This window comes from Mauremys reevesii, linkage group 9, assembly GCF_016161935.1.
Source record: "Mauremys reevesii isolate NIE-2019 linkage group 9, ASM1616193v1, whole genome shotgun sequence".
NCBI classification, from domain to species: Eukaryota; Metazoa; Chordata; order Testudines; family Geoemydidae; genus Mauremys; species Mauremys reevesii.
The window spans coordinates 5,533,323-5,541,459 of record NC_052631.1 but is presented as its reverse complement, the minus strand read 5'-3'; the positions used below and the strand labels follow the sequence as shown (position 1 = coordinate 5,541,459).

The window sequence follows — 8,137 nt, the reverse complement described above, 5'->3', positions numbered from 1 at the left end:
CCCACAGATGCTGATTCAATTCCTTTAAAACGCAAACCAACCATAGAAAAATGAAACCTGGGAAGCAAATTACAAGATATGCCACTTCAGGCCAGAGAGTTTCCTTCAGAATAATCAGGGTTGCTTTTGTGTGACTCCCAGAACTGCGCTAGCTGCATTACAAACAGGGGTGGCTCCAGACATTTCGCCGCCCCAAGCACGGCAGCATGCTGTGGGGGGCGCTCTGCCAGTCCCGCGGCTCCGGTGGACCTCCTGCAGGCGTGCCTGCGGAGGGTCCGCTGGTCCTGCGGCTCCACCAAAGCCTGCGGGAGGTCCACCGGAGCCCTGCCTGCCACCCTCCTGGCAACCAGCAGAGCGCCCACCGCAGCATGCCGCCCCAAGCACGCGCTTGGTGTGCCGGGGCCTGGAGCCGCCCCTGATTACAAAACATACAAGGGTATGTCTACATTGAAAAAAAACTCCACAGCAGCATGTCTCAGAGCCTAGATCAGCTGACTCAGGCTTGTGTTCTGGGGCTAAAACTAACAGTGTAGACGCTCTGCCTGAGCTGGGATTTGCAATGGAAAGCGGGGAGGGTCTCGGAGCCTGGGCTCCAGCCCGAGCAGAAACGTCTACACTGCTATTTTTAGCTCCATAGCTCAAACCTGAGTCAGTTGACCCAGGCTCTCAGACTCGCTGCCATTGCTTTGGTTTTGCTGTGTTGACGTAGATTCCAGACTGAAGCGTTCGTGAGCTTAAAATAGAGAGAATGATACAACTAAACAAGAAATCATTTCTTTTGGCTGTGAAATATTTTAAAAAATATTTAATTTTTGATGTCAAGGGTTTAAAATAAATATTTAAGCAGCTGTAAATATAAAGACGAACCCAGTGTCATTACATAATTCCTCACATGAAAACTGTCCCAGGGCGTTTTGTCTGCCCTGCTCTAAGTGATAAATGGTTTGAAGTTTATACATACACACAGGCATGCAAACAGAGAATAAACTCCAAATTTTAATGTGTGGAGTTTCTTTGTTGTGTAGGGTTTTTTTTGTTTTTGGTTTTTTATTTTGGTGGCAGTTCAGATCTTAGCTGGATACAGGACCTGTAAAAAAAACGATACACAAACATTAAGTCTCTAATGCAAAAATGCAGAATTTGTAATAAAATGTGTATAACTGCAGCACCTAGGAACCCAGGGATGGGCCCGGATCCCATTGTGCTAAGTGATGTACAAACACTGAACAAACAGACTCTCCCTGCCCCCAAAGGGATCACAATCTAAGTATAAAACAAGAGAGGACAAATGGATCCAGACAGAAAGGAGGGACAAGGAAACAAGACACTATTAGTCAGCATGATAGGCGGTGGTATCGGCCCACCAGCAGTCCAACTGTTGTCAAATTAATCAATTCATCATCATTAGAACTGGTTGGGAATTTTTCAATATATTTTTTTTTTTTTAATTTTCACATAAAAACCCCACCGTAAGATCCCGGAACAGCCAATAGGCTGGGGGTTGGGGGCACTCAGCTGAGATTGGGGAAGCCAGATACAGGGCCCTGTTCTATCTGATTCAGAGCAAAGACTGGAACATGAGTTCCCCTTCCCAGGTGAGTGCCCCAAACCTCAGACTACTGGATATTTTGGGATGTTTGTGTAGGTTTTTCCCCTCCCTTTTTTTTTTTGGGTGAAAACTTTCAAAAGGTCTCAGTTTTGTCCCAGTGCAGAATGGGAAAATGTCTGGAATCTCAACATTTTCAGGGAAAAGGAAGTTTCCCAGCCAGCATTAATCATAACCTCTACACTACACCAGTGAGGATGCAGCTATTCAATGGGGTTATTGGATATCACCTGCCTCCCACATTGCCTCTTCCCTCCCCGCACAAAACAATCTCTAAATATCTCCCGGGGCCATTCTCCATCAGATTGTACCAAACCGTAGGCAGGTTGTGTCACTCCTAGTGTCTATTTAACAAGATCATTGTACACATAGTGAAATCAGTTTATTTCTATGGAGATAAACTGCACAGAGGGGGTAGTGTAATCCTGAATGTGCTAAACACAGTCCATTTTACTTGGAACAGGGAGTTCATATGCCTGCACTGTAGGTACTTTCTGTTACACAGGAACCTGGCGAAACTGATTCACACAAAGCCACATATCAAGATGCAAGATCTCTCTAGACCAGCTAGAATACCCAGTCACCCTATATAGAGCCCTACCAAATTCAGGTCCATTTTGGTCAATTTCACGGTCAGGGGATTTTTAAAATAATAATTTTCATGGTTTCTGATATTTAAATCTGAAATTTCACTGTGTTGTAACTGCAGGGGGGGGGGTAATGGGGGTGTCCTAAGGCTATTGTAGGAGGGCTGCAGTCTTGCCCCCCTTTCTCCTGTGCTGCTGCCTGCAGAGCTGGGCGCCTGGCCAATATCCATGGAGCTTCCTGAAGCCAGGGGAGGATCCTGGAGGTGGGTCTGACCTGGCCCTGGGAGTGGCCTGTGCAGGAGAAGAGAAAGTCCTGTCCCTCCCCCGCCTGTCTGGGACTAGCAGTTGGTGCTCAGCGCACAGTCGCAGCCCCGTCTCCAGGCCCAGCGCTCAGGAGTTCAAGGGGCCTCAGGCTGGCTGGCTCCAGAGAGGGGTGTGTGGGTCTCTCTCTCTCTCTCTCTCTCTCCACGGTGCCCCCTTACCCATGGGGCCCTGGGAGGTCACCCACTTGCCCACCCGTAAGGCCCATGTTGACAACGCCCCCATACCATGCCACCTTCACTTCCATGCTGCCGCTGGCAGTAACGCTGCCTTCAGAGGTGGGCTCCTGGCCAGCAGCCGCTGCTCTCCGGCTGAGCAGCTCTGTGAAATCTAGTCTCCTCTACAATAGCCAGATTTCATGGGGGAGATCAGATTTCATGAGCCCTAATGAGGGACGGAGGGGACCTAGGAAGCTGATGCAAAGTCCTCTGAAGTCCCTGGAGGACTTGCCATTGACTTCCGAGGGGTTCGGCTCAGGCCCCTAGCATGCAGTATAACAAGCAGGGTGAGACTTGTTGTCTACCAGCAGCCCTGAGCATTGGTGTGGAGAGCCTGGCAAATGCCACCCTGCCAAGGGTTAATGGCTACAGAAATACTGTAAGGCAGTGGCTCCCGAACCCCTGGGGGTTCACGAAATGTTACAGGGGGTTCTCGGGAAAAAATTCCCTAATGGCGGACAGAGCTGTCCCTAGGGACCCTGGGCAGCACGGGGCCAGCAGCCTGGAGCCCCTGGACTTCCAAGAGCTAAGCAGATCAAAGAAAGCATCTCTATCACACTGAAGAAGTTTAAAACTTCAAGACTCCTTATAAGAAATGGAAAGGGAGGGGGATATTTTTTTGCTGTTTTTAAAATTAAATAGGCAGCTAGAGTTGATTTTAAATTATTATGAAGAACAAGTTTAAGCTTTGATGTAACGTGCGTTGTTTGCCTGGACTGCTCAAGACATGAATGCTTGTGTAAGAGGAACTCTGAGTTGGCTTCTTAAATCCCTTCATGCTGTTTCACATCTGACACTCCTTGATGAAACATAGGAGCCTTGTCTTATAACAGGCTTATTCAAAGTGATACAAGCTACAAAAGTGAGATCTTGGAAGAGTGTTTCCATTTCCATAATGTAATAAAAATACTGTAATGATAAATAATTATTAATAGTGTGTAATAAGCATGCCATAAAACAAATTTTATATTTCCAAGATCACGGCTTTTATAATTTATCCTCAGGTAAAGGAGAAAATCCCTGGAAATATTCATTTTTAAGACGGGGTTCGTGAGACTTGACGTGCTAGTGAAAGGGGTTCACAGGCTGTTAAAGTCTGGGAACCACTGCTGTAAGGTGAACTAAAGGGAAGAAAGGGACTGTAGCTGGGTTGCTGTAGCAGCAGCTCTCCCTGCTGACGACAGGCGGTTCATGCATGCTCCAAATCTAGCTGCTAGCGCGTTCCCCTTGCGAGCTCTGCTCTCCCATTGAGAGGAGTGTATATGGCACCACAGGGATTTGCGCAGCATTGCAGGAAGGTGTGCATGGTGGGGGGAGGAAGGGGTGTCCTATAAAGATCTGTCTGGCCTAGGGTTTTCTATAGCACCATTAGCACAGTATCTAAGCCCCCTCCCTCTGCTCTCCCCATCCTCCTTCCCCCAGCACAGCACAGCCTGCTTGCAGTCCCAGGCAGGGAGGAAGGGGAATTCCCAAACTCCTGCCAGGGGAGAGTTGGGGGAGTGGGGAGGGCATCTCAGGCAGAGATATTTGCAGGGTTGGCCTGCCTGGGAGCACTCCTCCAACAAGCCGGCTAAACAGGTTTGCTAGTGCAGTAGCAGCGGGTGGATGTTGCTATGAAGGGACGGGATGAGATGCACCCACCTTCCAGGCACATTGCAATGCGGCCTAAGGGAGCCTGTCCTCATACCGTCTTTCGTACCCTGTGTTGCACACCCCCAAGCCGAGCCGGATGGTAACTGGATCCTGGGGAGTCATTTCTGGGGGGAGAGGAGGAACAGTGTAAATACAGCTAGCTTGGGAGAGCATCAGCCGCAAGGTGGAGGCTGTGCTGAGCATGAACCACTGAGTGGAGGAGCCTGTGACATTCCTTGGCAGAAGAGCCACACCACAGCGCAGCCCCTCCCACCTGTTCTTCCTCCCAGAGCATGCTGAGTCCTGCCTTGCTCCTGTCCTCTAGCCTCGTTCCAGATCCCTGCTGCTACACCCCCCATCCCTCAGCTTGATTCCTGACTCTAGTTCTGACCCTTGGCTTGACTCCCCATTCTGTCTCTGACCTCAGCTTTCTGGCTCGTGACTCCAGCTCTGACTGCCTACGTCCCAGTTTATGTCAGCACCCGGCTCTCTCCGACCTGCTGGGCAATGACCGAACACCCCCCCAAACCCTGCTCAGACAAACAGAGCCCAACCTACAATCCTCCACATCACTGATTTAACATGTCCCCTGCCCTTACACCACGTAGGGTTGGTGGACTGAGGTGACTGGGGCAGGTTGCCCCTATGATAAAAGGCCCAAACATTTACTGACACCACCACATAATTCCTCAAAGACCCACGGACACATACTGGACGGCCCCTGAACCAAGACTTTCTCCTCAGAGCTCTCACGCCTCCTCTCCCATCTCTGGCTCAAACTCTAGCACATGAGCTCAGCTTCCCAGAGCTGCTTCCTCCTATCAGTTAGCAACAGGGAGCAGCAAATCTCCGGGGCTCTGAGCCACGCAGCTTGAAAGGTGGGTAAAGAGCAGTTCCTGAGGCATCTCCTCAGGCAGGCCCTGCAGTGCCATGGCTTGCTGAAAGGGACATGGCTGTTCCCCCTTCCCCATTCTAATTTCCACTTCATGCGCCCCCCCATGCCCATCCCAGTGTCCCAAATACCCCCTTGCTCAGCTCCACCCTGTGTGCCCACATCCCTGATTTTCATGTCTCTCTGGTGTGTCCCACCCCGGACTCTGCTTTGATCTCTGCACTCGCTCATGCTTCCACATTTCCTTCCACCCAACTAGCTAGCTCTTCGTCTCCCCTCCCCTGCAAGACCAGCTCTCAAGTTCCCCTTCACATGTCTAGCCCTGTGACCTCTGACCCCTCCAGTACCTTCTTGGCCCTTCAGAACTTCTCTCAGGGCTCTGCAGGCAGCTCTCTTGACCTCCAGGGTCCCATCTGGCTGACCTGGGCTGTAAACAGCTGCTTCCACCACCAGTTCCTGGAAGCCACCATCCAGCAAGCACTGCATTCTCCTTAGTGCCCCTGCTGCCCGTTCAAGTTCCACCTGCTGGTGCTGCAGGTCTGGCTGGATCATCACCAGTACCAGAGCAGCTGGCATGCAGGGAAAGAGATTCCTTAAGTTCCAGAGTGTTTCATCCAGGTGTTCCCACTGCATGAGCTGCCTCAGCGTGGCAGCTTGCCAGAGCATGAAGACCAGCTGCGGTTGCACCTCCTGCTCCTCCTCCTTGATTTCCTTCTTCTGGTGGAGTTTGGTCTTTAGGTCGATCCCTCTGAAGAGCTCCTGGGCAAAGTCCATCTGCACAAGCGGGGCTGCCTCATGTACATCATCCATCTCCATCACTAGCACCTGTCCATTCCGCCTGCCCACAGTGTCCAGCAGAGTCAGGAACTGCCAGTGCACTGGCTCTGCCGGGGAGCACACAGGCATCTCCCCTAGCAGCTCCGACTCCATATCTTCCTCCCAGATTACAGCGTCACTAGAATGGCAAGGGGCTTGTTACAGGGCGGGTAAGGGAAGCCTATGCCAATGTTTCTGTGGGAGTGGAAAGGGTGTGCAGAGAACAGCTAAGACTCTGTGGGTCCCAGCCCAGCTAAACAGACTCTCTCTAGTTCAGAGCGAGCACATAATCCAAGCCTCCCCAGCTAGCCTGAGCCTCCACCCATGCCACATCGACAGTGATTTTTAGCATGCTAGCTCTGCTTGAAGTGGCGAGTCTCTTTACGTGGCCTGGGAGGCTTGCTTTCAGCTGCAGTGTAAACATGAACTGCTTCTTTGTGAGTTCAAATATTGTGGGTTTATTCGACAAGGGATCAGAAATTTTGCAAAGCGAAGAGGAAAAATGAGAACAAATGGGACCTTTCACCACTGAAGGATCCAAACATCGATGTCATTGGCCATTTTTGCTGTGAGCTACCCCAGCCATTGGAGGGGTGGTGCATGGATTTTCTATTGTCTACACACCCTCCCTGGGAGGCAGAGCAAAGAGGAATTGCCAGTCCAACTCAGACAGGAGCTCATCCAGCACAGTATGTGATTACCAACAGCGTCCAGGAACAAATGCTGCAGCAGAATGGGTTAGAATCCAGGCGATATGAAAATATGGAATAACAGCCACTGGGAAGTTTCTTACTAACTTCTTCAGGTGGAGGTTGGCTTATGGCTGGAAGCATAACAATACCTCTCTGTCATCCCCCCCAGCCCCTCTTTAAAAAAATCCTATCTAATGGAGCCTGCTCATGTCAAAGCCTGGTAAGCTCTTAGACTCGGATATCTTGTGGGAGAGAATTGCACAGGTTTGTGTTTTGCTTAAAAGAAAAATATCGGTTTTAAAATTGTTGCCTTTCAGCTTCCTTGAGTGTCCCCCTGTTCTCAGAGGGAGAGAAGCCCGCCAGGCAAAGCAGATTTAATATTCTCTGCATCTCTACATCCTCTCCTCTTTGTTGCCTCTATAAACATCTTAAACTTCTCACTCTCCCCTCACAGGCCACACATCTAATCATCTGATTTGTCACCTCTGACCAGTGTTTAATTTCTGCTATATCGCTTCAGGGCCTCAGACAAGGTGAAAATTGGCTATTGTATACACTCTGCTACCCTGGCTCCACAGGCAGGAGAGGCAATAACATGAGACTCTCCCCTAACAAGGGAGGTTGGGAGACAAACTCATACTTCTCACACCAGAAATAGACCAGAAGGTGAATTATACACATTCCACTACATGCATCTGAGGAAGTGGGTATTCACCCACGAAAGCTTATGCTCCAATACATGTTAGTCTATAAGGTGCCACAGGACTCTGTTGCTTTATACACATTGTGTCACTCACCAGGAAAAGGACATATAATTGATTTTTAATAAGTTAGCAGCAGTTCCACTGCCAGGTTAAAAAGACTCTGATTCCACAAGCATGGACAGAGGGCTACATTTCACTAATACAATGTGATCGTCATTTTCATTATCTTAAAAAGGGTTAGCGTACCTGTAACCTAAGGCCAGTTCTAAGGTAACTTACCTGTGTTACCAACTAGAGAAGAAAGCTGTTTCTAGTGGTCTCGCAATCAATCAGTTTGCAGTAGGCAAATTTGCTGGTCAACTGCATGTTGATTGGCCAGGTTATCTCTGATGTCACAATCCCACCCTTTCCCCAAATGACCTGTTAGTCTTGAAACCAAAACTTAAAATTACTTAACATTTGTATTATGGTTAATGTCTAGTGGTCCTGACTCAGGGCCCTAGTGTGCCAGGTACCTTACAGTGACAGCTTCTGCCCCAAAGAGCTTGCAATCCATTTTCGTCCCTGCATGTTTAACAAACCCAGTCTTAAGTATACATGAAGAAATAAAGCAAATGCAGTATATTGATTTTAAGTCAGTTTTGAGAATGGAGAGAGGTCAATAGTGGT

At 49.3% G+C, this 8,137-nt stretch overlaps 1 protein-coding gene across 2 annotated transcripts; it reads right to left on the bottom strand.

Moving 5' to 3' along the window:
• Positions 1-1,035: 1,035 nt before the first annotated feature.
• LOC120371457 (uncharacterized protein C2orf72 homolog) lies at positions 1,036-7,857 on the bottom strand. 2 transcript variants are annotated; one of them, XM_039487230.1, is made up of 4 exons: positions 7,748-7,857; positions 5,604-6,211; positions 4,374-4,489; positions 1,036-1,087 (listed from the first exon to the last, which is right to left on the bottom strand). In XM_039487230.1, the coding sequence occupies exons 2-3, from the start codon at positions 6,184-6,186 to the stop codon at positions 4,398-4,400; spliced, it is 675 nt and encodes a 224-aa protein (XP_039343164.1). In that variant the 5' UTR covers positions 6,187-6,211; positions 7,748-7,857; the 3' UTR covers positions 1,036-1,087; positions 4,374-4,397. The 2 variants fall into 2 exon arrangements, with proteins under 2 accessions (XP_039343164.1, XP_039343165.1); XM_039487231.1 differs by having other exon boundaries at positions 7,715-7,784.
• Positions 7,858-8,137: the final 280 nt, after the last annotated feature.

Coding starts and splice junctions, on each gene's coding strand:
- LOC120371457 (XM_039487230.1), bottom strand. CDS start 6,186: ATGGAGTCGGAGCTGCTAGGGGAGATGCCTGTGTGCTCCCCGGCAGAG. Junction 4,490..5,603: donor AGTTCTGAAGGGCCAAGAAG/GTACTGGAGGGG, acceptor CTCTCCCCCCAG/AAATGACTCCCCAGGATCCA.